Genomic DNA, 26,333 nt, shown 5'->3' with positions numbered 1-26,333 from the left:
GGATTAAACGTCGTATTGCTTTGAACTAAACTCCACTACAATATTATTTCAAGCCATCGCACCATTGAGCCATCAACCAAACTAAGTCGTTAAGTCTAACCATTAAATTGCCAAATAATTTCTATAGAAGTATGACAAGAAATTGGTTAGTTACCATGGAGATGAGTTTTTATTTAAAAGACAATACCAATCATCTTTTTATATTTATTTAGAGATGAAATTCTAACTTATTTCTTAGCGAGCACAGAGTGAAAAAAACATCACTGCCTGAATTTTAGAGAACACATAGAGAACTAAGTTCAAAGAATTATTTAATTCAAATGCTATCGGAATTAAAAACAAAATTGAAACACCACAATCAAATGAAACAGAAGAGCTTTTAATTAAAGTGAAACAAAAAGTTCAGAAAGAGGGTGGTGGTTTCAGCCTCTTATTTTACAAATTTAACACCCACTTGCACAAAAGAATGGCAGGACGACAACACTGCACATCTACACTATAACAGAATTCAACTATACGTTCAAAAAGATCAAACTTATTTCCCTCTGAATCTGTGCACAGCATTGAATCAATCTTCTTGATGAATTCGAACGTTGAGCCTTCGAAGCCACACCGAATGAAGGATCATATAGAACACATCGAATCTTTTCGGAGGATTATTCACCATGAAGTGCCTTCTCACCACCCTCACTCTCCTCTGCATCCTTATATATTGCCTAGGCGAAATACTCATCAGAATGTTCTTAATATTTGGTATGTCCTCTAGTGAGACCTGGACTGAGAAGGCTCTCCAGTTTATGATATCGCTGAAAGGAAGTACATAGTGATCGCTGATCGTCACCGGTACACATTCAAGATAGATTGCCTCCACGATTCTTGGACTCGCCACTTCATATCCGCTTGGACATAGGCAATACTTGCTCTTCCTCATCATGTCGTAGTATGACACTCCTTTAGGTAGGTATTCAGTTACGTGCACATCGCTGTCCTTGTCCTTCCAGTGCTTCAACAGCAAAGGCCGGACAGGGCCATGATTGCCGCCGGCAAAGAATGCGAGGATCGGACGGTGTGAAGCTGACGGTCCTCCGACCATTCCTGCGATGACATCTGATTTGATGTTGATTTCGGGGAGGGAGACATCTTTGGAAGGGTTGAAACCTTCTGATGTGTTTGCATTGCAGAGCACACGGATGGAGTTCAAAAATAGATGGCGATTCGTCGACGAAACAGAAGGCCCCTGCAATTAGATCAATGCAAACAATTTTTTGTAGATTAAAGAAAAAAAAAACTATGTTTGATATGATCACTTAGGCATAATAAGAGTTTTCTTCATACCCAGTCATGGCATGAAAGCATGAAATGATCTGCACCAAGGCTTCTGTTCCAATACGGGTGTTTGCCAGAAATAACATTGATATAATCCAACACTGTTCGTCGCAAGGGCTCCATATTATGCGAGTTTGGCTCATAAATCAATCGAACCATATTCACTACACTAAACGGAAGGAAATGCACATGAGCTAGCTCTGGATCTCTTGTTCGCATCTGGTTCTCCATCTCTATGGCGTAGATAAATCTTCCCTCAGTTGAATATATACTCCGGCAGGGTCCATCATGGAATATTGGAGGTTCCCCTTCTTCATAAATATAGACCTTAAACAACTTCTCCATTTCTAAATAACTCCTGCATATTTTAAAAAGATGTTGTCAGAAGAGAAATGCAAACTCGCTGATCTTATTTTTCTCTACAAGCAGTATGAAAACTAATCCTCTTGCCACTTCCAAAAGGACATAAGTAGATATAAAATGATTTTTCTTTGATTAAGAGTAGATTAATAGCAGGATAAGAAGCAACTTGATTCTCAGCTACTAATCATCAAGACTCTTCTGAACAATTATTGTGATCATCACCGTTACGATCCTTTTGAATGTATACTCATTTCAATTATCAACAAAAGTTCTCTTTTGCGAAAAGAAAGCAGATTAATGGATCGATATGCAATTTGCAAGGCATCTACCAGGTGTTCATCTTCCTACCTATGAAATGCATATGCATTCCTGTATACTGGACCTTGCGGTACATAATCTATATCAGCCAACGCAGATCGATTGTTCGTATTTGAGATGGCGTCTCTGATAGCAGCTCGAGCTTTGGCTAGATCAAGCTCAATTTTCTCCAATTTGACATCTCGTCTCCTTGGTCCTGTAGTCAATTGTATTGCAGCTTCTGAAATTGAGTCCCTGATATATACTGCAGCCTACCATGACAAACTGTCACATTTCGCATATATATATTAAGAAATTATTACAAGTAAAAGTACATATAGCACCATAAGAAATCTAACACCATCTAGATTAGTTACAATGTAAGAAGTAATTAATGGAAGAATAAATAGTCCCAAATTCTCCACTATCTGAGTTTGGAACCTATCATTCTGTTCTTCTGAAATCTGGGGTAGTTAAAACCACTCATGAGATCTGGCAAGGACTTCTTAAAGCATATGATTAATATCAAATAAACATTTGAAATAGTAGAGAAAAGATAGCTTTGGAGGAAATTAGGGATATTTGTTCCACAACTAAAGCTCATAGGTTTGAATTATGGGAGAAGGATAAGACCAACTGTCAGTCTCTCCTTCCACAGAAAACAAGGACAAGACCAACTGTCAGTCTCTCCTTCCACAGAAACCATCAACTGTAAACTGGTAGGAACAAGGAAACAAAGAATTACACCAAATTAATAGATGAGACCAATTCGACTACGATGTCAAAGCTATAAGCTTAGAACCAAAACCTTAGCCTTCAAACAACAATTGATGTCAAATTCAGAAGACTTCTCAAAGAAGACATTGAATGTTATAGCATCAAACATCCATATAGCATGAAGAAGATATCCTTGTATGGCATGTTTCAAAATGCAAGACTGAAGAAATTTAGACTCCCTTTTCACAGAAGCCACCTAGAAAAAAAAAATTCCTTCTTTCCACTTATATGGAAGCAAATTCAATAACCTTCTAATCATATAGCTGCATGTCAGGGTGATCAAATGGAAGACCGTCCTGTGCTTAAATAACACAATTTTGAATATAACTTCTATATCGGCATCCTCTCTATATATAACTTTTGCATAATTCACATGTAGCATGTCATTCTAAGATTTTTTATGATAACTAAAGACAACTGGAAAATAATTTGAGCTATAAAACACATAATATTAAGGTGTCCAAAAGTCATTCCAAGCATTGCACTGCATTATATGTTCTTATCTCCAAATTTGGGGTCTAAAATTTCACTGCCACAAATTATTTCTGTGATGATGCCCAACCAATGGGTTTCTTTCAAGTACTAATGTCTTTTTACCAAAACAGTGCGTGTAAAAAGGGGATTGATCATGGAATTCCACACCATAGATGAACAATTGTTCTCAATCCTTGATGCCTTAAAAGAACAAGAGAAAGGTAGATAGAGAAAGCTCCAGAAAGTTCCAACAATCCAAGCCGTCTGATGCCCAAATCCAAGGGTTGAGAGATAAGAGTGCTTACTTTTGTTCTCTTGTATGCTAGAAGAAAGAATGTCCAAATTCTCCTACCAGAAAGAAGAAAAGAATAACTCTCTTTCTTCAAATGCATGCATGTATAACATAAATTAATCCAGTAAGCCATTATTGCAAAATTGAGCCGTTTCTTCTCACCAATACCCACATCAAATCAGTATTGCGAACAAAGTAACAACCACACCATGCATAAGAAATCAAGCACCACATCAAAATAAATTATAACAAAAAGAAGAAGAAGGCTACTTACAGGCGCCGGCGCCGGTGCCGGGACCGGGGCTGGGCTCGGCGCCGCCGTAGGAGGAAGAGAAGCATAAGAACTATAGAACTGATCGACAACCCCTTCTTCACTACTACTAGCACCAAGAGTAGAGGAAGATGATGTGACCGAGAGAGCATCAGCACTTCTTCTATCCCTGGAGCTCAAGTTGGGAGAATAGTAGTATGAAGAGAACCAAGAAGTGGGTGTCTTGGAATCAAAAGCCAACACCATAACTGACACCAGAAGGAGAGATGCCACCAAGCATAACACCACTGGCTTTTTTCCATGGCCATGCAACCATGTCAAAGAAGAAGAGGAAGAAGAAGAGTCCCTCATAATTACTACAATAAACTTTTTTGTGGAGACTAGACCCTGGGCTTGGTTATATATATGTACATATATTAGGAAGAGGTAATTATTTCTTTATCACTGAGAATCAAATAAAAGCTTCCGGAGTTAAACGTGTATGGTATTCTCATTATTGATAACGAGAGAAGGAGAAAGAGAGAGAGAGAGAGATACATGGGAATAAACCTTGGCTTCAGTGAATCTCCAATTTCACTTCCCAATTATCTTCTTATTAAGGAACCAACTTGGAAGGCACCGTCTTTGTAATTTTCTCGAAATTAATGGGGTCATGTTTGGAATTGGACGAGATGGAATGGAATAAAAAGGCATTAATGCAAGTTATTTCTTTTTTTTTGGGTAATTAATTGATGGTCAAATTAGAGGAGAGAGAGAGAGGAGAGAGGAGAGAGGAGAGAGGAAGGTAATTGGGAAGAGGCTACGTAGATAAGCGTTACGTGACAGAATAAATGAGCCAGGTGGCGGGAGATAAGTTACGTTGTGGTGCGGCGCACTCGACACGAGTCGGAAGCATCTCTTTCTTGGCTTTGCGGAGAAGAAACGAAGCAGCCGTTGAAAATTACCGAAAGCTTGTGGTTTGGATTTGGATTTCGAATTGGTTTGGTATCGGGCTCTTTGGGTTTGGATTTCGAATTTGTTTGGCTTTTTTAAGTTGTAACACATTACAGGGTCCCTAAATTAAAAATAATCGAAAATAAAATTCACATATATGGGGTCTTAAAAGAAAACTTTACCAAAATTAAGAAAATTACAATTAAGACCCTGCACTTATGCAATAGTAGTTGATCAGAAAATTTGCATATGTGTAGGGTGTTAAATGTAAAGTATACCAAAAAAATAAAGAAGTTTGCATTTAGAACCCCGCATTTATGAATTATTATTAAACTGAAGTTCACTTATATACAGGGTGTTAAATGAAAACTTTACAAAAAATTAAGAAATTTTGCATGTAGAACCCAGTAATCACGCAATATTATTTGAACAGAAAATTTGCATACGTAGGGTGTTAAATGTAAACTTCATGAACAATTAAAGAAATTTGCATTTAGTGCCCCATATTTATAAAATATTATTGAGCTGAAAATTCACTTACAAATTTGCATTTAGCACCCTGTCTTATGCAATATCATACGAACTGAAAATTAACATATATAGGGTGTTAAATGTAAAATTTACCAAAAAGTTAAAGAAATTTGCATTTAGCACCCGTTTTGTATGAAATATTATTGAAGTGAAATTCAATTGTGTAAACTTTAAAAAAAAAAAAAGTTTACCTTTAGCACCTTGTATTATATTCGAACTGAAATTGACATATATGGTGTTAAATGTAAACTTCACAAAATGTTAAAAATTTGTGTTTAGCACCCTGTTTGTATGAAATATTATTGAACTGAAAACTCAGTTAGATACAGGGTGTTAAATGAAAACTTCACAAAAAAAATAAAGAAAATTTCCATTTGTATCCTGTAATTAAGCAATATTATTTGAACCGTGTTATATGTAAACTTTACCAAAATACTGAAGAAATTTGCATTTAGCGCCCTGTATATATAGAATATTATGGAGATGAACATTCACTTATACACAGGGTGTTAAATAAGAACTTAACAAAGAATAAACAAATTTGTATTTAGCACCCTATATAATGCTATATTTATTTGGACCCAAAATTAATTTATATAGGATTTTAAATGTAACTTTACTAGAAATTTGCATTTAGCACCCCGTTTTTACGAAATTTTATTGAATTTGAAATTCAGTTATATTCGGGTTTAAACGTAAACTTAAAAAAAAAAGATGCATTTAGCACCCAGTAACTAAGCAATATTATTTGAACCGAAAATTCACACAAATATATAGGGTGTTAAATATAAACATTCCAAAACGTTAAAGAAATTTGCATTTAGCCCCATATTTATAAAATATTATTGAACTGAAAATTAAGTTATATAGAAAACTTCACAAGGTATAAAGGAATTTGCATTTAGCACCTGGTGTTATGCATTATTTATTTGAATCAAAATTAATATATAAATATATATAGGATGTTAAATTTATAATTTTCTAAAAGTTTAAGAAATTTGCATTTAGAACCCCATTTTTAATGAAATTTAATTGAAGTTTCATTAAATAAATAAATAAGTTTGTGTTTAGCACCCTGTAATTATGCAATATTATTCAAACTGAAAATTCATGTATATTATATAGGATGTTAAAATGTAAACTTTACTAAACTAAAAAAGAAATGTTTTTACAACCTGAAATGTTATTGAACCGAAAATTCACTTATATGCAATATTATTTGAGTCAAATTCACTTATAGGGTGTTTTATAAAAACTTCACCAAAAAAATTAAGAAATTTGCGTCCAGTGCCCTATATTTCTGCTATATTATTAAATCTAAAATTCACTTATACACGAGGTGCTAAATTAAAAGTTTACCAAAATGAGAGAAATTTGCATGCAGCTTCCTTATTTATGCAATATTATTAAATAACAACTCCACGAGGTTCAAAAATAAAAATAGATAAAAGTTTTTTAAAAACACCTTATCTACGAATATTTATCATTTAAATCCTTATATATTTTACTTTTATCATGTCGAAACATATAAACATAGTATGAGATGTAGAATGAAAGAGTTCGTTAGTTTTAAATAATGAAGTAAGCCCATTAACCTTTGGGCCAGTTAAAAACCCTTTATATATGCAACAAAATCCGGAGAACAGCTCCTTTGCGATCCCAAGTGCGTAAGTGAAACCCTAGCTCGCCATGGATAGGGTTTCCGAGAGAGATCGATCGACCCGGCGATCTCGAGACGAACGCGACAAGAAGGAGAAGAATCGAGAACGCGATCGCGATTCCTCGAGAAACTACCACCGGGATCGCGATCGAGATCAAGAGCGAGATCGAGATCACAAGCACCGGAATCGTCATCACCGCGAAGAGGACGACGAGCGCCGACGCCGCCGATCCCGGAGCGAGGATTCCCCTTCCGATACCGAACACCGGCGCGAGAAGGAGAGGCGCCATCGCCGTCACCAATCCCGAGACGAATCCCCTTCTGATGTCGAGGGGGAGAGGTCTGCGAGTCGGACCAGGGATTCCGTGGATCTTGATGGGGTCGAGAACCGCCGCTCCTCGAGGAAGAGGAAAGAGCATAGCGGAGACGAAGAGTTGGACGGGGACGGGAAGCGGGTTAGGGTTTTCGACGTGGTGAGAGAGGAGAAGAGGGAAAGACGGCGTTTTGATGATGATAAGAATGGCGTTCGTATGGACGAGAGGGAAGAAGAGAGGGATACGAATTTAATTGACGCGGAGGTCGATAGGAATGAGAGGAAGTCGAAAGAAGGATACTTGAATGCGGTGGATGATAGAAAAAAGAGGGAGAAAAGGAAGTTCAGTGATGGCGTTAACGAGGAAGAGACGAAACCGGAGAATAGGGTTAAAGACAGGGCAAGGAATGGAGATTTTGGACAGGAAGACGGATCAAAAACAGTAAGTTTTTCTACGGACAAACAGGTGGCTAATGGTAACCAGGAGAATGATGCATTGGAGAAGGGCGGTTCGGCAGTTAATGTGAGTATCTTCCTTTCTTCATTCCTCATGTTCATTGTCTCTGCCTCCCTAAAACCTTGGATCTTGTTGAACGAATGGTTTGTTTGATCTAAAAAATAATGAAGACCAGATAACATTGCATTGCTTTGATAAATTATGCTCCAAGTCATGATGTACAATGAGTTGATCTCTGTCTGTCCTTGATTTTGATATTTTGGTCTCATAAGTAGTATGCACAAATAACTCTGTGAAAGTAAATAGAAAATGATAAGCAATAGTATTTAATCTTAATACATACAGAAGATTTTAGAGAGGTAGTTCCAGTATTTTATTTTTATCAACTATTAACTAAGTTGTTCTTGATGAATTCATTAAGTTTAAAGTACAAATAAAGCTCTCTTCATGTACAGCTAGCTAGCATATTTTGAGGTTGGGGCTATGGTTGTCAAATTTTATAATATGCGTTAGTTGAACTACATTTAATAGATTCTAGTGCAACAACACAACCAAGACTCTAGTCTGGAAGCATGAGGAAGATCTTTTGAATGTGCTATCTTCATATTATTAAATTGCAATAACTTATGCTTATTGATAACTTTAAAATGACATGCGCATACTGAGATATACATGGAACATGTGTACCAAGGACATTCCGGCACTTGTAGGTAGGTATGCGAGTACATAAACCATTTTGATATGGAATTGGTTCATCTGGTAAGTCAATTTGGAAAATTTGATAGACCTCTTCATTTGATAGATTTTGGAGCTTAAGATAAATATTCTGACACCTAAGAATCAATCTCGGTAGTTAGATTTTCAGTAGAAGATGTGGTAAATTTTTTATATAAGGAATACATATTTCATGATGATCAATTTTAAGAGACTAGCTCACTTGTTCTCTTTCACCCTTCCCCATCCTTATCATGGACGTCTTAGTATTGAAATGCAATTATCCGGTTTGATTTCATATATTATTATTTGATCTTATGGTCGAAGCTTGAGCTACCCTTTCCCATCCTTATCATGGACGTCTTAGTATTGAAATGCAAATATCCGGTTTGATTTCATGTATATTCTTATTTGATCTTTTGGTCGAACCTTGAGCTACATGAATTTTCTTCACTGTTCAGCTCTGAGCTTAATTGCCATTTGTTCCCAGGTTATGTAATTTTGTCATAATTAGATTTCTCAACAATTTGTCATGCCATTGGCTATTATGTATCTTGTTATACTGCTTTAAGCATGTTGGTAATAATGTTACTGCGACATTTATTGGTTGTATTTGGGGCTCTTTGTGATTTTTTGTATGTTGACTTTCTTTTACATTTTTGGGTCTTACAGAATGCTGCTCAGAAACCGCTGGTTGTGGCATCAAAGGTTTCAGTGACCTCTTCTTCTCATCCCCTTCCTACCAAGGTATCTTCAATAACTACCACCAATGAAAATGAGGGAGTTAGTATTAGATCTGATGAGGTTCCTGGAAAATCTAGTACAGATGGGACAGCAACTTCAACTGCTGGCAAATCTGGCAACCTGTCTCTTGATGCTTTAGCAAAAGCAAAAAAAGCTTTACAGTTGCAGAAGGAATTGTCTGAAAAGCTGAAGAAGATACCAGCGGTAATTATAGACTTGGCATAGTCTCCTGTACTGTTCATGAATAACATTATTATGTTTCTGCAGTTGTTCTAAATCTTCCTTCCTATCTTTTCACAGCTTAATAAACTTGGCAGCACGAGCTCTAATAACTCATTGGTGACATCCAAGAAAGATGAAAATAGAGTTCCTCTGTCAGGTTCAGGAACACAGTCTGCTTTCAGTTTTACAACTGCTTCTGCAGCCCCTCCTGAAGCAACGGCCAATTTAGCAGTGGGAAGTACATCATCTGGAAAGCAAGCTGCAATAGGTGGCATACCTGAGCTCACTAACATTTCTAATATTGAAGCAGTAAAGAGAGCACAAGAGCTTGCTGCTAAGATGGGGTTCCGCCAGGATCCAGAGTTTGCACCGCTCATAAATATGTTCCCTGGTCCAGTATCTGAAGTGGTTGCACCTCAGAGACCTGCCAAAGCTCCTGTTCTGCGTTTGGATGCACAGGGTAGGGAGATTGATGAACATGGGAATGTTATTAATATGCCTAAACTGACAAATCTCAGTACTCTCAAGGTGATTATTGCAACTTATATTCGTTTTCTGTTAGCTGCCTGACTGCCTCTAAATGGGTGAACTTGAGTTCTTATCTTTTTTTTTTAAATTTATTTTTTATTTTGACAGGTCAACATAAACAAACAGAAGAAAGAAGCATTCCAAATAATTAGGCCAGACTTAGATTCTAATGTGGAATCAAATCCTCATTTTGACCCAAACATGGGTATTAATAAGACAAAGCTTCTTAGGCCTAAAAGGCCCGGGTTTCAGTTTGTAGAGGAAGGAAAAATGTCAAAAATTGCCGAAATGCAAAGGATCAAGGTGTCTATAGTGCTTTAAGTTATTTTTTTCTGTTACATTTGCTGCAACTTTACCTTGCCCTGATGTCTTGATTTTCAGAGTCAATTTGGTGAAGCACAAGCTAAGGAGTTAAAAGTGAAGCAGGCTCAGCTTGCCAAGGCAAAAGCTGAGGCGGATATCAACCCAAACTTAATAACTGTAGCAGCAAGAGTTTCTAAAGAGAAAAAGAAGGAAGAGATTCCTGATATTGAGTGGTGGTACGCTTCCATTTCTCTGTGATTCTAGTATGCCTTACTTGCAATGTAAGCAAATTACTGATCTGATCTTGTTCTGTCAGGGACAAACAAATTATTCTTTCAGGTTCTTACGACGTTTCTGAGGAAAAACTGAATATGGACAAGATCACAATTTATATAGAGCATCCACGTCCTATTGAGCCGCCAGCAGAGCCTGCACCTCCGCCACCACAACCCCTTAAGTTGACAAAGAAGGAGCAGAAGAAACTAAGGACTCAGAGGCGTCTTGCGAAGGAAAGAGACAGGCAAGAAATGATTAGGCAAGGGCTCTTAGAGCCCCCTAAGGCCAAGGTTAAGATGAGCAATCTCATGAAAGTTCTAGGCACTGAAGCAACTCAAGATCCTACACGCCTTGAGATGGAAATACGTAGTGCTGCTGCTGAGCGTGAACAAGCTCATGTTGACAGAAACATTGCCCGCAAGCTTACTCCTGCAGAACGTCGTGAGAAGAAAGAAAGGAAGCTTTTTGAGGATCAAAGCACACTGGAGACTCTAGTTTCTGTCTACAAAATCAGGGACCTTTCGCACCCACAGACACGCTTTAAAGTTGATGTGAATGCCCAAGAGAACCGACTGACGGGCTGCGTTGTTATCTCGGATGGCATAAGCGTTGTGGTTGTCGAGGGAGGGAGAAAGCCAATCAAACGGTACAGCAAGCTGATGCTGCAACGGATTGACTGGGCAGCTGCTGTGGGCAGTGAGGATGATGCAGATGAAAAACCGGATGAGCCAACTAATAGTTGTGTCTTGGTGTGGCAGGGTAGTGTTGCAAAATCCAGCTTCAATAAGTTCCTTGTTCACCAATGTAGAAGTGAGGCTGCTGCGAGGAAGTTGTTCGCCGATGCTGGGGTTCCACACTACTGGGATCTGGCTGTTAATTTCTCAGAAGAATTACTGTAATCTGATGCGCTTATCATTTAGATTGTGTCCCCAATTTCCAGATGCGAAAGTACGGATTCGAAGTACTATTTTCCCTCTTTCACCCTAGCTTTCTTGTGCTCGCCATCTCTTGTCTCTGCACTGCGGAAGCTTGTTTCTTGTATTCTTGATTGGGATCGATGGCTAGTAATGCTTAGTTCGATATCCTTTTTGTATCTTCTTGCAAGAAGCGTTTTTAAGGTGTTGAATGATATTTGTCCTGCTTGTTTGCTGCCATGTCTGTACCATGTTTATTACATTTGCAGTAGTAACATCTGCGTCATGTCTTATTGAAGCTTGTTCTTCGTAAAAATACCATGCATTACCTATCCAGTATCAAACCACTTAAAACATTCTTATGAATATATACAAAGTAGTCTTTAATCTAGATAGGTGGAAGGATGGGGATGTTCTAGAGTGAGGCACCACTGTTTCTTAGGAGATGAGATCAATTCCCTGGAGCAGGAGTGCATCTGCCAAGACCTGGTTTGCAGCCTCTGTAGGGTGAAAACTGTCCCAGAAAACATAGCCAGACGCATTAGAGCATGTCCCTATCGACCTCGAATTGCATAAGAGCGATGTCTCGATTGTTCCAGTTCCGCAACATGCCCTCCTTGCCTCAAAGAACCCTAACGTTGCAACTCTAATTGTTAGAAAGAGATCCTGAAGCTTGTAGAACTTCGAGCAAAGCATTTGCAGTAATTACCATCGTTCGACGGGTTCTTGATGAGCTCAAGAAGCGGGTTGTAGATATCGAAGATGACAAGCTTCAGGTCAGAGTATCGCTTCTTCAGGATCTGGGAGGCTGCATTGATCTTCTTGTTGAATGTGATAGCATTGTTGTTTAAACGGGCGACACAGTTGTTATTGCCGCCGCTGAAGAGTGTTATGGCTGCTGGCAAACAGCCCATCGGGGGCAGCGATGTCACCCCGATCCTTCTTGCTCCTAGATTGTATAGATTCTGATCAACGAAGTCATAAACTAATTATATCTACACACCTTTATGAAATTTCAAACATAAATGTCTGACAGAAAAAGAAAGCATGTAGGAAAGATGCGAAGGTTGGAACCAGTTGAAGAGATTGAAAAGGAAATGCTATTTCTGCTGCAACTATTTTGTTTGAAAGGATTGTTTTGCCATTAAATAATGGGGAAGTCCCAAGGATGCTAATAAAGGAAGAATGGTGAATATATCAGAGCATTAATGGTGATACATGGGATCTGATGAAATAAATTACTGCCAGTTCTATCATCTCACACCTTTAAAACTGCATTTGTTGACTGCCAACTTCTAAGTTTGATTGCCTCAAAAACAACCAATCTTGGAAGTTACGATAGTAATAAGTCAAATTCTTATTCACATAGAATTTCATATCATCTTGGATTTCTAATTAATCATTAGCAATAAATTATGAAGCAAATGCTATCCAAGCAAGCCATAAATCTACAAGTTATAAAAAGGAAAAAAATAATTAAAAAATACATGCTGAATTATCAATATAAGCAAGTGATTTAAATTCATGTGATGCTCCAACATATTTGATATAAACATGTAACTCTCTACTTTATACGCATGACAAAGACAACAAGTACTTACTAAAAATTTAACTTGATAGCCACTACCTACTATTTATATGCATGGTCTCAGATGCTTGGTTACTACTATTAGTTATTAGGACTCCATTGAGATAAATTAGCTTGCATAAAAGTTAGTATAAGAAGGGAGACCTCAATGAAGGAGTTGAAAGATTGAACAAGCAGGTCAGCAAATCGTTCAGGAGTATAGACACTGTAAAGGAGGGGATTGATGTAATAATTCTGCACGTAGTCGCTGTTCCCCGTGCTAAGAACATAGATTGAGCCGCTAAAAAGGTCGGCCGCATCCTCCTTTCCGGCGATCGCCACCACCTTGGATTGGTACTCCTTGTAGTAGTGCAGCTGCTGGGTCAGTGAAATTGAATTCTGCAACATGGGCACCAGTCTAACCATCATTAGTACTCCCAAGTGCCAAAATAAGAATAAGCTATTCTAGTATAATCACGAATTCTAAAGCAGTCACATAGAGGTTTGCAGTCATATCCAAGTAGCCAGAGGCAGCAGAGGCAAAGTTTGCACCAGCCAAGAGGTTCTCCCCTTGTGCTTCTTTGCTCAGATAAGATGGTGGGTATGAAGTAAAGCCCAAGTTCTCAACTGCACAAAACAAGTAAGCTTATTAGATTTTTACAACCTACATTTTTTATCATTCTATTCAGTCCTATGTTCTATTTCCATTAATTGGTCCATGGAGCCTGATATTACTCTAACCATGTAACTTAAACCGACATAAACTAATTATATCGCTTCTCAAAGGAGAATATTCACCCTTTTGGTCAAGTCTATCAGCAATTGTTACATTAATTCCTGAGGTATATAATTTTCTTTATAACAAACAGAAAAATTCCAATGTTAAACCTTAAAGTGGATATTAACTTAAAGAAAGGGAAGAATCATAGACTTCTTACCAGTGAAATCGGTGGCCAGTTTGCCATTGCAGAACCTCCCAGTGGGTAATTGGTTGCTGAAATCTCTTCCATAAGGTGGGAAGTTGGCCTTGACAAGCGTGAGTCGATTGTTATTGTTACCAGAATCCACAACTGAGTCCCCAAAGATGACAACACCTGGAACCAGGCTCTGCCCATGAGAGAGCCCAACCAGAGCAACTAACACTTGGGCCACAAAGATCACCATCATCATACTGAAGTGTTGTGCAAAAGCTTCTCTTCTTGGGTTTGTAAGCCAAGAGTAGTTAGGTGAGAAGGGAAGAAGAGAATGTGGGAGATAAATAGTGGAAGAGGAGAACGTTTGGGGGATTTGGGTTGTTGGAGTTTGGGAATATGGGTGGTGGGACACAAGTAGAGATGGGTGTGGATTTGAGCATCTAAAGAAGGAGACACATGATGTAATGGAAGAGTGAGGAGAGGGCACTTGCAAAGTTTTTAAATAGTGAATTGTTAAAGTGCAACAAGTGGTGGGGTAAATAGAAGTGGAGCATGTTTTGCACCTCCAAGTCCTAGTGCTTTGCATGAGTTTTATTGTCATTTGTTCCAAGAGAGTTCAGAGAATGAGAAAGAAAAATCTTCTTATATTGTTATAGATAAGGTATAATTCATGAGGAGAGGTACAACAGTGGATATGAATATGGCATATAAACTTCTAGTTGGAATTAGAGGAGTTCAAATCATAACCAAATTAGGAGGCACAATCTGAGTAATGAAACCAATTATACACATATCAGAAAATCTTAATTCAGCCTAGAAATTTAAACCAATGACGTAGAAATGAGTTTTTATGTTATTGATTCCATCTTTAACTTATAAATACAGCAGCTGATACATTTGTATGTAGTTAATCAGTTGATCTTAAAAGTATTCAACTGAATCTTAGAAATCTCAATTAATTTTGTCTCTAAGACATGATCTCTTGGACTTCCCCTTCCCATTAGCCCATCCTTTAAGCTTGTGGAACAATCTTGGCTTTGTCAAACCCCGATAGCCATTCGCCACCGTGATATCCTTGCAATGTTCTCTAACATCTCCAGTCAATGAGGGACTTTCGGAATCATGAAACTCTACATTGCAATGTTGAGCCTTGTCATTTACTGATACTTCCACTATCAATTGATCTCCCTTGTCTCTTGGCAATTCTAATGTTTGTTCCTCTTGATTTGTTAGCAGTTCATGCCTCAAGCATGCAGCAGTCCATCCGAGATATATCATCTCCTCCATATCAGCTGTCCACTGATCTCGGAGCTGCGCTAGTTGACATATCAATTCTTTGTTGCTTGATGGTCTTCTTATGTTATATTCTTCGGTTATCACTTCCTTGTTCTACAGAAAAAGAAACTTGAATTCATCAAGTTAGACGAACTATTACTATAGAAAGAACATATGAAAAAAAAAAACTATCAGTAGAAGATCCCGATTACCTTTGATGTGTGTTGGTGTATTGGTTCTCTCATTTCTATCCTCTCGTTGGTCGTTTTCCTTTCCTCATGCAAATTCTTAACCAAGTCTTTTACTTCTTCCATGGCACGTTCCAACTCTGCATTCCTTCTCGATGATTCTACCTCTCTAGCTTCAAGATTCAGCATCTGTTGACAAATGACATGCGAATTATGCTTGTTTAGTTTGAAGAGCTTCTTAAATTTCCTCTGCAGCATCTTGTAGCCAGCTCTCATATCATCAAACTCTTCCGTCGCCACTCGAAGCTCGGTTATAGTATCTTCAAGCCTCTGACTCTGGGCCTCTAAAGATTCAAGCTTGAGACCCAGGCACATGATCTGGAGCTTCTGGAATGCAGACTCCTGCTCTTTCATGCAGCAGTAGTCATGAACCTGTAACTCAAAGTTGCAAGCTTTCTCTTCAAGGACAGCTATCATGCTCCTCAGACTCTCAATCTCTTCTTCTAAACAGGGTCCTTCTTGGATGTCCTTGATCGAGATCTCTTTGGACTCCACAACGCAGTGTGTCGTCGCAATTTCTAGGGTGCCAGAGGTCTGTAACTTGTTCAATTGCTCCAATTCTTCTGCATCTGCTTCATCATGGCTGAGAGGTCCATCCAGGCTGTGGGAGCTCTCCTCATCCTCATACTCATGCTGGGAGACACAATCTGGAGAAGCCATTTCCTCTTCTTCTTGATCTTTATCACTTGTTCTGCTCTTGTTGATAAAGATGGAGATGATAAAACCTGCCAATGGAAAAGCTAAGGGAACGATAATCTTTAGGAGAAGAGGTTTAACATCCACTGTTCTCTTCTCTCTTTCCATAGAGAAGATTTTATCATGTATTTAGGTTTATGTGATAGTATGAAGGATTTTGCAAAGGCACCAAATATTCTCCTACCTTTCTTTGCCTTGCGGGATGCTAAACTATGTTGGTGCCCTGATGGGCTACCTTGAGTTTGATCTTTGAACTCCTTTCCTTTAGGTTTGGAATCCCTGTTGATCTGTTGCTTATGCCATCTACCACCACCATTAATAAATTACAGCTTAATTAGGGTTATCCTTACTTAAATTGGGCCTAAGCCCAGACAAAATGGCAAGATTACACACCAAAATATATAATTAGCAAGAAAACTAACACTCGAGTTGGACGTGTGCTTTACTTCTGTTTGAAGGAAGAGGTGAAAGTAGTTGGCTTCACAAGCTAAAAAGATGTAAGAAACCCTGAAGTGCACACTTTCATCTATACACAAGCACTCAATTCCACCACTGAAAACTTACAATTATCGTGAAACAATGGTTGTAATTACATTCTAGTTCATCAAGATATAGCATCATCTATTTTCTTTCTCTGATGTAAAAAAGCAACTGCGATAATAGACTTTATAAGCCAATGTAGGAGAAAGATGTTCACTCTCATCCTTCGACAATCTTCACGGGAGTCCTGTAAGATAACTCAAAAGTTACTGAAGATTTCTATTTGACAAAACTTCAACAAAGAAGAGATGGAACAAATTGGAGAAGCACCAAGAAATATTGTATTTAGTGTACATACCCAAACGGACTTTGCTTGATTGATAGTAGTTCGACATCTATCTGCAGAATATAAAAGAAAGCAATAACAACAAGGCAGAAGAAAATCATCTGGCCATTCATGAAAAAGCAAGAAAACAACTCCTTAAACTCTTAGATAGTGGAACAACGATGTATTCATAATGAACAGATACACTGAAAAATCAAATAAATGCTTCCACACAGAATTAAAAATTGTTTTGACAAGTCAATTAAGGGACTTATAAATTCATCACTCAGGAGAGTCATAACCCCAATGTGTTAACAGTAAAGTTAACAGAAATGTTAGTTTACAGTGAATTACTTAGTGATGGCCATTGAAGTTGCTCCTAGTAAAAAAAAAAGAAGATAAAATGCACTGACGAATGCTGCTTACCTCAATTGTTGCATTTGGAGGAATTTCTTGTACTCCTTTACTTCCATAAGCCAGCTCAGGAGGAATTATCAGCAATCTCTGAAAATTACATCTTTCCGTATCAGTCTAAAGAGCAACGGAAGTATCTACCATTCAAAGAAACCTAGCATAATTGCAGAGTTCACCCAATCAATATATGATTGTAAATAGAGAAGTATATTGCAAATTGTTTATAAAGTATCTGCTAAGCAGCCTAATGACATTGAAAAGAAACAGGCAATCAATCTATGGCTCAACCTTGGAAAGAAAATAGTGATCCACCTTCTGGTTATTTAAGATTATGCTCTTGAGATATTGTTTCTTAGTCCACAACCAGTACGATTGAAAAGATTGGAATTATTGGACCATGAATGAAATATGTACTATATAAAGATTAGTTTTAAGACAGTCAAACCTGGCCTCCAACTTTCATTCCATCGACCCCAAGATCCAATCCTTTTAGGACATTGCCTCTCTCTGATTGGCCGATATCGAACCCATAGGGCTACAAAGAAAAGAAAAAACTTTAGAAGTGAGCCACCTAAATAGTAGAGAAGTAGTCACCTTTAAATGCCGAAGCTATAACAATTTCAGATAGAATTACAAGATTCAGACATCATATAATATAATGAATCATATTGAAGTGAGTCACAAGGAGTGACGTAAGGATTGCTCCTTGTGTCTAAGAAGTCATAGGTTCAAGCCTCAGAAACAACCTATTTAGAAGTGAGGGTAAGGTTGCATATTTCTCTCCTCCTTGAACCTCATACGGAAGAGCCTCATTCACCAAGACACATTGTTTTTTATAATTGAAAAATCAGTCACATGTACAATTATCAATGATGTAACAGGTCATCTGAATGAAAAAACCTTATAATTATACATTGTATGCTAACAAAAAAATATGCACATAGTCAACCATACCGTTCCACCACCAACACCAAGACCTTGCCTACTAGTCATGAAGGTTATACCCTTCCACTTGGCCACATAATGCACCTAAAATGAAAAAAAAAAGTTATTTATGTTGACAACATAAAAACAGGTAATAAGCAGAGATTCTTCGGCAAAACATACAGCAACACGTGATCCTTTCACAGCTTTAGGCCCTCCTCCAACCTTAATATCATAATACCTGCCCAAAAAGCAATAAGATAAACATATGAGTACATTCTGCGGGGAGGCAATGCACCAGCCATTTTAAAAAACTTGTGAAAAGGTATGTATGAATCAAAAAGATACAAACATGTAAAAGTTCACACTTATTGTAATTTATGAAAAGGAAAAAAAAATAAGTTCATGAATACGTGTTTCAAATTCCATATTCCATTTTTACATAATCTCATGAGAGGTAAAATAGAACTTTAGTATATTGCTATTATGCCTGAAGATCAGAACGTTATTTAATGTGGTTCAGAATATCAATGTTTACTACAGTACACATCAGTTAAACAAATGTAACGCGAGAAAAATGTTCCAATCTCTCTGTCAACTAAACTGCTGTTCACCTCACTTATCTTGTAATTATACCATTTTTATTTACAAATATATATTAGAAACATTAGGAGTTACTTTGTGACTCAAAAAACAAACTGCCGTATATATTCTTCTACCAAATATGGTGATGTTAAAGACGCTGATAGTAACATGGCATTATCTACATACTATATTCAGGTTGGGATCCCGTCCAAGCCGACCTCGTGCGGGACAGTTCAGGCAACCAATAATTGTGCACATCCGACGGTTTCGATTGTATCTGTCACATCCAACAACCCCTTGTACCCATATACAGGTATGCTTGGAGCCATTAGATGGGTGTGAGATTTATGTGTTACAGCATATCCGACGACTGCCCGGCTGACCCGCACAAGATCAGCCCAGACGGAAACTAAGCTCACTAAATTCATTCTTACCTTTCATATAAGCTATTTGTTAGCTTCAGAAAACGAACCCTCATGGTTATAATTAATCCAATGTAAATTCCAGTCATAATTCCAGGATAGTAATCTTGTAAACTTAATCATCAATTAGTTACAATTGAAAAAATTATGCATAAAATAAATGACCTGAATCAAAAAAAATTATCACATCATTTTGGTTTGTGTCAAGAAATTGTCATATCCATCAGTAGTAGAAGTAAACAAGACTAACTTATTAAAGAAAAATGACTACCATATAACTATATTAGATGGAAAAGCACTAACTTTAGCCCACTTGGTAGGGTAGTGAACTCACTCTCAGGTATCTGGGAACTTCGAAGCTGCAAAGAGGAATCACAAAAATATAGTATGTAACAATTATATTATGAATTGACATAATTTGTGGAGTAAAACAAATCTCTTACAGCTCTTCTACTAGTGGAAACTGCATAAGCTTTGCCATCAATGTTGAACCCTGTAGCTGAATCCATATGAAAAAAACAAAAATTACAACATGATCACTACATTTTCTGCTATGCTGCCATCATTGTAACTTTTTTCTGCAGCCTATTGAAGCTAAGGACTTGATTAGTTTAAAAGGGAGAAAAACTCAGCTCTGATAGCTAAGGAATATTAGTGTTTCTCGATTCCACGACCACAACATTTCATGTTTTTTTTTCCCTAAAGGGAATTCAAAACCAGAGAGGTATTATATTCTAAATCTCTTACATTAAAAGAAGAATTGATATCAAACATGATCCAAAAATTTTCTTAAAAAAAATTGATATTAAAAGAGAATGGCATCTTATTCAATCAAAAACAAGGAAATAAAGGGTTGCTAAAAGCTCAAACGAAAAACAACAGCGGGAAAGATCCCGCTTCCACATTTCCACTCCATTCTCTAAAACAACTTGTAATCCGTGAATTGATTGCTATCTGTTGCCTCGACAAAACCTAACCTTGGATTGGAACAAAAATGGACAAAAAAGGTTGCCTGAACTCACCAGAAGCAGCCAGAAGACCCAAGAACCATCTCCTCCCGTCAGTTGGAGAAACCCCAGGAGACAACAAAATCGAATCTTGCTTCTCCCCAAATGGCTCGTTCGAGCATTTGCACCGAAAAGACGCCAAATTGGGCGTCTTGATCCGGCCCCTGACTAGGAATTAGGTGGAAACAACAACGAATCTATCAAAGAGAGAGAGAAGAAGAGGAAGAGGAAGAGGAAGAAGGAGGAGGAGGAGAATTCTTACTCGAGCAAGGGGTTGTAAATGGAGCGTTGCGATGCGGGAGAAGGGAAAGCTCCATGGTGGAAGTGTTTCCTTCCCGAAGCGAGGGAAGGGGAAGAGATGAATAAAAACAGACTTGGTTTTCCGGTACTTGTCGTCCTTAATTTGATCTTATTTTTGTCCACTCGTTTTGGATTTTGCTCTCATCTTGATCGCAATAAAGGTTTAGATCTCCTCTTTCTTTTAGTTTTACGTGGAATTTATTCATGTGAATGTGGATAGATGATGTAATGATTATATAGGACACGGTTCGTTTTTTGTTCCTTTTCTGAGATATTCAACTCAAAAATTGATCAGATAATATTCAAAGTAGTGAATAATAGGTATCCAAAGAAATTGAATCCAATGTCCACAATTCTCAATCAAAAATGTAATCCACCATAGCTTGGGAGAAGAAATAATAATAATTAAATTTTATGAGACTCCTCAAACAGTTCTAAAAGCATAAATAAGAAAGAAAAGTCTTAAGCATTATAGCAAGAGGTCCTAATAATAAACAAATAAAAGCTTACTAAAATACTCATTAGCCTAAAAGTGCATAACTGAATGCTAATTTATTTCTGAAACAATGGTTGAATTGCTATTCTGCTCAGTTGACAGAAACCTCCGCCGACAAATAATTGGAATGTAAGCTCTCTTGGTCACCTACGTTGCCTTTGGAGAGATTAAGAACTTGTACAGCTTCTTCCACTTTAGCAGCTAATGACTCTGGTGACTCCAGTAGCAGCAGCAACTCGGAGTTGTCCATCTCCAGGAGCATTCCGGTGATTTTTGCAGCGAGATCACACTACAATGTGATGCCATATGAAATTAATGACAAAGAGAACGACATGCTTGACATTTCCAATAAGGAATGCTGGGGAATAGCATCAAAAGGATAAAATTTGGAACTTATATGATTGGAGAATGTGAGATCACCTTAAGTTTCTCAACCAGGGGAAAGAGACGTTCCCCAAGCATCTGCTTTTGCTGCTTTGGTGTCGCCGCAGCAAGCATGCTACTGAGCATCTCAGTTCCTTGAGAGTTTGAAGTACTGAGTTGAACCATTGAGCCATTAGCTATATCAGGCTCATTTCCGTTCATCATGTATTTGCTCTGCCCAGACCGCTGCTAGAGCACAAAGAAAGCTACTTTATACTTGAAAATTAATAGAGCTAATAAGATGCGATCATACTTCATTCATGAAGGTAGCAAAAGTGGATGTATCCACCATATCCACCACTAGCATGCGATATTAACCATATACTAGATAACAGATTCTGCAACAAGATGCAACTGTGAGTTGCATGGACATGTCATAAGTCAAATACACACGCCATGTGAAGAATAATTAAATAGTTGCTTCTTACTTTAGTAAGTCCTACATCAATATAGATCCTCAAGTAAGTGCAGAAAACTCAATTTCTCTCGGCTCTTTTCTCAAGATTTCTACTAATTTGTCATTTCATTTGCAGTTCAAATATTACATTTATACTTGCAGGATGTGGTTCTATGATGCACACGCAAATGCACCGGGCAGGTACTAGAAAGATAGACGAAACATTTATGGTGAAACAGCAATGCATATTATACGATATAGAAACAATCTGGGCAAAAACAAACCTGCTGGTTGGTAGAATGTTTTGAAGAGAACATAGAATGGTTAGCTTGTTGTAAATTTGACATATATGGAGTAGACTGCCCTGGTTGAGGCATCATATGTCCATTCATCCTTCCTCTATTTTGTCTATGCTGCCTTGGAGCATTTGGCATCTAGAAGAGCGATATAAAAAGGGTCAGTATTTTGCAAGCAAGTAAATAGGTTGCTGTGCTTTACAGTTAAAAGACTAGTTCAGTACTAATGATGAAAATCTACTTGAGATTCTATTGTAACAGACAGGGGAATACCACTGGAAGAGGCAGCGGATGGAAACCTGGCCTTGATGGAGGAACAAAGGCCCTTGGCCTCCACTCAGGTCTCAGTCCAAATGGTTGATACATAAGACCCTGTCTTGGAGAAACTTGGGAGACAACACTAGGAGGAGTATAGTAAACAGGGGGATATCCAGCAGGCAAAACAGCCGGTGGTCCTGCTAACCCCGCCATGTAAGCATATCGAAGCTGAAATTGAGCTTGTCTTTCCTCTTTCCTTTGAGCCATTGCAACATATAAAGGCTTTCCATTGAACATCTGTCCTGCTTAGAACAACACAGGAACATCAGTATCATGATAAGAACAGAAAAATTAACCCGTAAATGAAATCCTAATTACCATGCAGAGTGGTGACAGCTTTCTTAGCTTCCTCTGGAGTGCTATAGCAGACAAACCCAAACCCTTTACTGATTCCTTTGTCATCATGCATGATTTTGGCAGAAGTGATGTTGCCACATTGACTAAAGTGTTCGCGGAGAGCGTTATCATCAAGAGATTCATCAATATTCTTTATATAAACATTTGAATCCTGAGAAATGGATCATTAATAGCTATAATACTGAAATACTCTAAAAAGTAACAGGATCATGCAAGGAACTTCACAAAGAAAACACAAGATGCATTACTATGCTCTTCCTGATTTTCTCCTTCCTCTTCTCCTCATACAAACGCCGCAAAATCTGCTGTCGTTCAGATTTTTTCTGGGCCCTTGCCACATACAGGGTCTTTGATCCTACTCAATGAACAGAGTAAAAATTGATAACAATATAGTCGAGATAAAACTTTCTTATTGCTTGATCTTTATAAAAAAAGGAGTAACCTTACCAAGTTGGACTCCATCCATTGCCTCCCTAGCTCTTTTGGCACTATCAGCACTTTCAAAACTACAAAATCCAAAACCCTTTGAATTTCCATTTTCGTCCTTTTCAATCTTCGCAGTAACTATTGAACCAAATTCAGAGAACTTCACTTTAATAAGTTCTTCTGTTATGTCCTGATCCAAGTTCTTCATGTACAAGTTGGTGTATTTATCTTCAGGATTTTGTGCAGCAAGACGTTCACTCTTTTTTATGAACTTAGCAACGTAACTGTATGAAAGAGCGATGCCTTAATAAGAACATGCAAGACCGAATAAATCCCACATAGAGAAGTTAAGAAAAAGGAGGACAAGGCAGAGGAAAGTCTTTCAAATCTAACAAACAGTGGCTCATGCCTAGAAATAAAAATCCAGAAGAAAGCATGTCTGGAGAATATCTCATACATACATTTGCTTCCCATCATGAAAGGAGTTATTGAGTTTCGTGATAGCAGAAATTGCTGATTCCTGAGAATCGTATTGAACAAATCCATATCCTCTGTTCTTCCCATCTGTATCTCTAGATACTTTACAGGACAAAATAGTCCCATACTCTGAAAATATCTCTTGAAGCCTTGTGTCATCAGTAGAGCTACTTAGGTTCTGTAAAATATAAGTCAATCTCATAAATTTTTTCCAAATAGCATCACAATGGGCGACACAGCAATAAAAAAATAAAAAATAAAGGTTGAAAAGATCAGCTTATTGTTCAGAACACCTTCACAAACACATTTCCCATCCCACTGTTCCTATCATCTGGATTTCGGTTGGACCACATAATTCTGATAGGTTTGCCATATAAGAGCGTATGATTCAACTTCTCCACAGCGCGCATGGCTGCCACATTGAAGAGTAAAGAGTAAAAATGACAAATGATCTACAAATATAACAGAGAAATTAAATGCAAAAAATAAATATCAGGACCTTCTATCAGATATAGATAAAGATAACCTACAATACAGGATGGGAACAAAAATTGAAAATTGTATTACTGATCAAGAGAGAGAGAGAGAGAACAATAGTACAGGAATCAGAACGATCCATTCAAAGAAATGCACAAGTCGAAATTTATTCAGGAACAGACCAAAAACAAGATTGGAAAGAAAAATTCCTATTTGAATCTAACAAATCAAAAATCGTCATAAGAAACGTGATAGAGATAACGCCGAGAAGGTAAGAAAGACGCTGGGATCAGAGATTTCCGATCCAAAATACCATCTTGCTGGGCAATGTAGTTGACGTAGCCGTATCCGAGCGACCTGCCGGTGGCGAGATCCTTGCAGATTCTAACAGAGCCGACGACCCCGACGGACGAGAAGAGATCGAAGAGCTGGCTCTCGGCAACGTCAGGGTGGACGTCGCCGACGTAGAGCGCCGTCAGGGGATCCACCTCCATTGGACCTAATCCCTCCTCCTCCAGAGGGTACAATTAGGGCTAGGGTTAGGATTAGGGAGGAGAAGAGGAGAAGGAAAGGATGCGTTGGTTCGTGTAAGAGACGCGGGAGTTCGGGGGGGAACGGTTTCTGTGGTGACGAAGACGCTTTTATTTATTTATTTATTTATTAGAAAGAATAAAGTAATATTTATATGGTGGTGGGGACGAGAGGGACCCAGTCTACCTCTGTAGGCCGATCTTGCCGGCTTAGTTCAGGTACAATTTCTCGTACTTATTTTCATTCCTTTTTTTTTGTCTTTTATATTTATTTTTTATGGGGAGCTTGTAGATTATAATCTAGCTAGCCTTTCGAATCTACGGTCTAAGACAATTGGACCAAGTCTCCTAGTAAATAATAATCTTAAGAGTATCCGCATGTAGCACCTTTTCTTTTAATAAAATTATAATTTATATTATATATTTTTATTATTTATAAATTAAGCTTTATAATTTAGTAAATATGTGCAGAAAATACTATACTGTTAGATATGTTATTAAACTTAACAAAATTTCTAAGTTAAGTTAATTATAGTAAAAAAATTATCTCAATCAAGTCATACTAAGGATATTTTAATTATTTTAAAAATAAGTATATTTTAGTCATTTTAGAAATAAATATATTTTAGTAATCTTAGAAATAAAATATCTCTACTTAACACAGAATATTCTCACAGTATTAGTTATATTTGCTGCGCATATTACCTAAATTATAGAGTTTAATTTATAAATAGTAAAAAATATTAGATATAACTCGCAATTTCGGTAAAAAGAAAGATGTTATTTGCAAAATTTCCTAATCCCAGGGATAAAAGAAAACATATAGTCTTGAAGCAAACTTAAAAAAGGTAAAGGTAAAGTAATGTTTGTCCCAGCTCCAAAGTACTGAGATAAATATATTTAACTCTATTAAATAAATTTTAGAAGATAATTATGTTTTTGTATTCAGTTGCAATACTAAGAAGAGCGTCTCTCTCTTATTCTAATTCTAAGTTGGAATAAAAATAATTATGACCAGTATCCATGGTATTAGTAATATCATGATATTAATTGTACTAAATTTGGTGGTATTTGGTTATTAGCTATAAATAAGGGATATCTAATTCATGAATAGAAATTTCTTATTCTTTAACCTACAAGACAGTGAGTAATTTTAGTCAAAAATTCAGGAGAGACATGCAAAACAAAGTTTCGGAGGTAAACTGATTTTAAGGGTGTGGGCATAAAATGTGTTTAGTCCTATTTAATCATATTGTGCATCTCACTACTTATTTTGGCTCTAAAATGAGTAATAATAATATCCTAAGGTGAAGTGAAGTTGAAACTAAGGAATCCAAAGAAAATAAGTAGATAATAGAAGGTCTTGGAATCAAGCCACTTCAATGGTTTCGCACATATCATACACTGCCAACTAGACTAAAACTATGCCCACGTTCCAGCTCTACTAAAATTTATGTCCCTTATTTCCACTCTTTGTTAAGGAATTTTTTCTGAGGTCTGTCTCATAGCCTGTGTGACTAAGAGAGGGGAGAGGTTTTTATTATGACTTGAGAGTCCTTCCTCTCTCTCTCTCCTCTTCTAGCT

At 37.5% G+C, this 26,333-nt stretch overlaps 6 protein-coding genes across 10 annotated transcripts; 1 reads left to right on the top strand and 5 right to left on the bottom strand.

The window, feature by feature from the left end:
• Window positions 1–360: 360 nt before the first annotated feature.
• Window positions 361–4,361, bottom strand: LOC140795955 (probable glycosyltransferase At5g03795). Of its 2 annotated transcripts, XM_073148783.1 has the most exons (5): window positions 3,804–4,343; window positions 3,543–3,585; window positions 2,038–2,258; window positions 1,336–1,684; window positions 361–1,237 (listed from the first exon to the last, which is right to left on the bottom strand). In XM_073148783.1, exons 1-5 carry the CDS (start codon window positions 3,950–3,952, stop codon window positions 569–571), a joined length of 1,431 nt encoding a protein of 476 aa, XP_073004884.1. In that variant the 5' UTR covers window positions 3,953–4,343; the 3' UTR covers window positions 361–568. The 2 variants fall into 2 exon arrangements, with proteins under 2 accessions (XP_073004884.1, XP_073004883.1); XM_073148782.1 differs by lacking the exon at window positions 3,543–3,585 and having other exon boundaries at window positions 3,804–4,361.
• A 2,455-nt stretch (window positions 4,362–6,816) lies between these two features.
• LOC140797046 (protein RDM16) lies at window positions 6,817–11,635 on the top strand. Of its 2 annotated transcripts, XM_073150323.1 has the most exons (7): window positions 6,864–7,760; window positions 9,081–9,155; window positions 9,235–9,356; window positions 9,453–9,902; window positions 10,011–10,205; window positions 10,284–10,441; window positions 10,522–11,635. In XM_073150323.1, the coding sequence occupies exons 4-7, from the start codon at window positions 9,714–9,716 to the stop codon at window positions 11,378–11,380; spliced, it is 1,401 nt and encodes a 466-aa protein (XP_073006424.1). In that variant the 5' UTR covers window positions 6,864–7,760; window positions 9,081–9,155; window positions 9,235–9,356; window positions 9,453–9,713; the 3' UTR covers window positions 11,381–11,635. The 2 variants fall into 2 exon arrangements, with proteins under 2 accessions (XP_073006423.1, XP_073006424.1); XM_073150322.1 differs by having other exon boundaries at window positions 6,817–7,760; window positions 9,081–9,356.
• A 66-nt stretch (window positions 11,636–11,701) lies between these two features.
• On the bottom strand, window positions 11,702–14,347 carry LOC140797050 (GDSL esterase/lipase At5g03810-like). The gene is made up of 5 exons (XM_073150329.1): window positions 13,901–14,347; window positions 13,459–13,589; window positions 13,128–13,361; window positions 12,105–12,360; window positions 11,702–12,027 (listed from the first exon to the last, which is right to left on the bottom strand). Exons 1-5 carry the CDS (start codon window positions 14,130–14,132, stop codon window positions 11,834–11,836), a joined length of 1,047 nt encoding a protein of 348 aa, XP_073006430.1. The 5' UTR covers window positions 14,133–14,347; the 3' UTR covers window positions 11,702–11,833.
• A 364-nt stretch (window positions 14,348–14,711) lies between these two features.
• On the bottom strand, window positions 14,712–16,622 carry LOC140797049 (protein CHUP1, chloroplastic-like). Of its 3 annotated transcripts, none has more exons than XM_073150325.1 (3): window positions 16,489–16,622; window positions 15,364–16,398; window positions 14,712–15,265 (listed from the first exon to the last, which is right to left on the bottom strand). In XM_073150325.1, exons 2-3 carry the CDS (start codon window positions 16,201–16,203, stop codon window positions 14,828–14,830), a joined length of 1,278 nt encoding a protein of 425 aa, XP_073006426.1. In that variant the 5' UTR covers window positions 16,204–16,398; window positions 16,489–16,622; the 3' UTR covers window positions 14,712–14,827. The 3 variants fall into 3 exon arrangements, with proteins under 3 accessions (XP_073006426.1, XP_073006427.1, XP_073006428.1); XM_073150326.1 differs by lacking the exon at window positions 16,489–16,622 and having other exon boundaries at window positions 15,364–16,124; window positions 16,280–16,404; XM_073150327.1 differs by lacking the exon at window positions 16,489–16,622 and having other exon boundaries at window positions 15,364–16,139; window positions 16,280–16,381.
• On the bottom strand, window positions 16,501–20,755 carry LOC140797051 (peptidyl-prolyl cis-trans isomerase FKBP16-4, chloroplastic). Its single transcript, XM_073150330.1, has 10 exons — window positions 20,515–20,755; window positions 20,268–20,420; window positions 19,689–19,744; window positions 19,549–19,604; window positions 18,422–18,479; window positions 18,269–18,343; window positions 17,760–17,849; window positions 17,327–17,404; window positions 16,934–16,974; window positions 16,501–16,822 (listed from the first exon to the last, which is right to left on the bottom strand). Exons 1-10 carry the CDS (start codon window positions 20,567–20,569, stop codon window positions 16,795–16,797), a joined length of 690 nt encoding a protein of 229 aa, XP_073006431.1. The 5' UTR covers window positions 20,570–20,755; the 3' UTR covers window positions 16,501–16,794.
• Window positions 20,756–20,821: 66 nt separating this feature from the next.
• On the bottom strand, window positions 20,822–24,812 carry LOC140797047 (polyadenylate-binding protein 7-like). The gene is made up of 10 exons (XM_073150324.1): window positions 24,533–24,812; window positions 24,036–24,154; window positions 23,727–23,920; window positions 23,287–23,549; window positions 23,088–23,194; window positions 22,801–22,990; window positions 22,438–22,724; window positions 22,153–22,302; window positions 21,469–21,657; window positions 20,822–21,337 (listed from the first exon to the last, which is right to left on the bottom strand). Exons 1-10 carry the CDS (start codon window positions 24,711–24,713, stop codon window positions 21,140–21,142), a joined length of 1,878 nt encoding a protein of 625 aa, XP_073006425.1. The 5' UTR covers window positions 24,714–24,812; the 3' UTR covers window positions 20,822–21,139.
• Window positions 24,813–26,333: the final 1,521 nt, after the last annotated feature.

This window comes from Typha latifolia, chromosome 10 (assembly GCF_019914945.1).
Source record: "Typha latifolia isolate L0001 chromosome 10, TyphaL0001v2, whole genome shotgun sequence".
NCBI classification, from domain to species: domain Eukaryota; kingdom Viridiplantae; phylum Streptophyta; class Magnoliopsida; order Poales; family Typhaceae; genus Typha; species Typha latifolia.
Note: the sequence above shows the minus strand (reverse complement) of the source record. Positions and strands in the feature narration are given on the sequence as shown.

What these genes read in the sequence shown, in the direction of transcription:
- LOC140795955 (XM_073148782.1), bottom strand. Translation starts at nt 4,151, where the DNA reads ATGAGGGACTCTTCTTCTTCCTCTTCTTCTTTGACATGGTTGCATGGC. An exon ending in CGGCACCGGCGCCGGCGCCT is followed by an intron (nt 2,259 to 3,803) that starts GTAAGTAGCCTT and finishes TTGTCATGGTAG; the next exon opens with GCTGCAGTATATATCAGGGA. An exon ending in TGCTTTCATGCCATGACTGG is followed by an intron (nt 1,238 to 1,335) that starts GTATGAAGAAAA and finishes ATCTAATTGCAG; the next exon opens with GGGCCTTCTGTTTCGTCGAC.
- LOC140797046 (XM_073150322.1), top strand. Translation starts at nt 6,954, where the DNA reads ATGGATAGGGTTTCCGAGAGAGATCGATCGACCCGGCGATCTCGAGAC. An exon ending in AGGGCGGTTCGGCAGTTAAT is followed by an intron (nt 7,761 to 9,080) that starts GTGAGTATCTTC and finishes TGGGTCTTACAG; the next exon opens with AATGCTGCTCAGAAACCGCT. An exon ending in CCGAAATGCAAAGGATCAAG is followed by an intron (nt 10,206 to 10,283) that starts GTGTCTATAGTG and finishes CTTGATTTTCAG; the next exon opens with AGTCAATTTGGTGAAGCACA.
- LOC140797050 (XM_073150329.1), bottom strand. Translation starts at nt 14,132, where the DNA reads ATGATGATGGTGATCTTTGTGGCCCAAGTGTTAGTTGCTCTGGTTGGG. An exon ending in ACTGGCCACCGATTTCACTG is followed by an intron (nt 13,590 to 13,900) that starts GTAAGAAGTCTA and finishes TGTTTTGTGCAG; the next exon opens with TTGAGAACTTGGGCTTTACT. An exon ending in CTTTCAACTCCTTCATTGAG is followed by an intron (nt 12,361 to 13,127) that starts GTCTCCCTTCTT and finishes TTCGTTGATCAG; the next exon opens with AATCTATACAATCTAGGAGC.
- LOC140797049 (XM_073150325.1), bottom strand. Translation starts at nt 16,203, where the DNA reads ATGGAAAGAGAGAAGAGAACAGTGGATGTTAAACCTCTTCTCCTAAAG. An exon ending in TACACCAACACACATCAAAG is followed by an intron (nt 15,266 to 15,363) that starts GTAATCGGGATC and finishes CTTTTTCTGTAG; the next exon opens with AACAAGGAAGTGATAACCGA.
- LOC140797051 (XM_073150330.1), bottom strand. Translation starts at nt 20,569, where the DNA reads ATGGAGCTTTCCCTTCTCCCGCATCGCAACGCTCCATTTACAACCCCT. An exon ending in GGGTCTTCTGGCTGCTTCTG is followed by an intron (nt 19,745 to 20,267) that starts GTGAGTTCAGGC and finishes ATATGGATTCAG; the next exon opens with CTACAGGGTTCAACATTGAT. An exon ending in TTGGTGTTGGTGGTGGAACG is followed by an intron (nt 17,850 to 18,268) that starts GTATGGTTGACT and finishes TTTTCTTTGTAG; the next exon opens with CCCTATGGGTTCGATATCGG.
- LOC140797047 (XM_073150324.1), bottom strand. Translation starts at nt 24,713, where the DNA reads ATGGAGGTGGATCCCCTGACGGCGCTCTACGTCGGCGACGTCCACCCT. An exon ending in TGGGAAATGTGTTTGTGAAG is followed by an intron (nt 23,921 to 24,035) that starts GTGTTCTGAACA and finishes TATATTTTACAG; the next exon opens with AACCTAAGTAGCTCTACTGA. An exon ending in TTTCATGATGGGAAGCAAAT is followed by an intron (nt 23,550 to 23,726) that starts GTATGTATGAGA and finishes TCTTTCATACAG; the next exon opens with TTACGTTGCTAAGTTCATAA.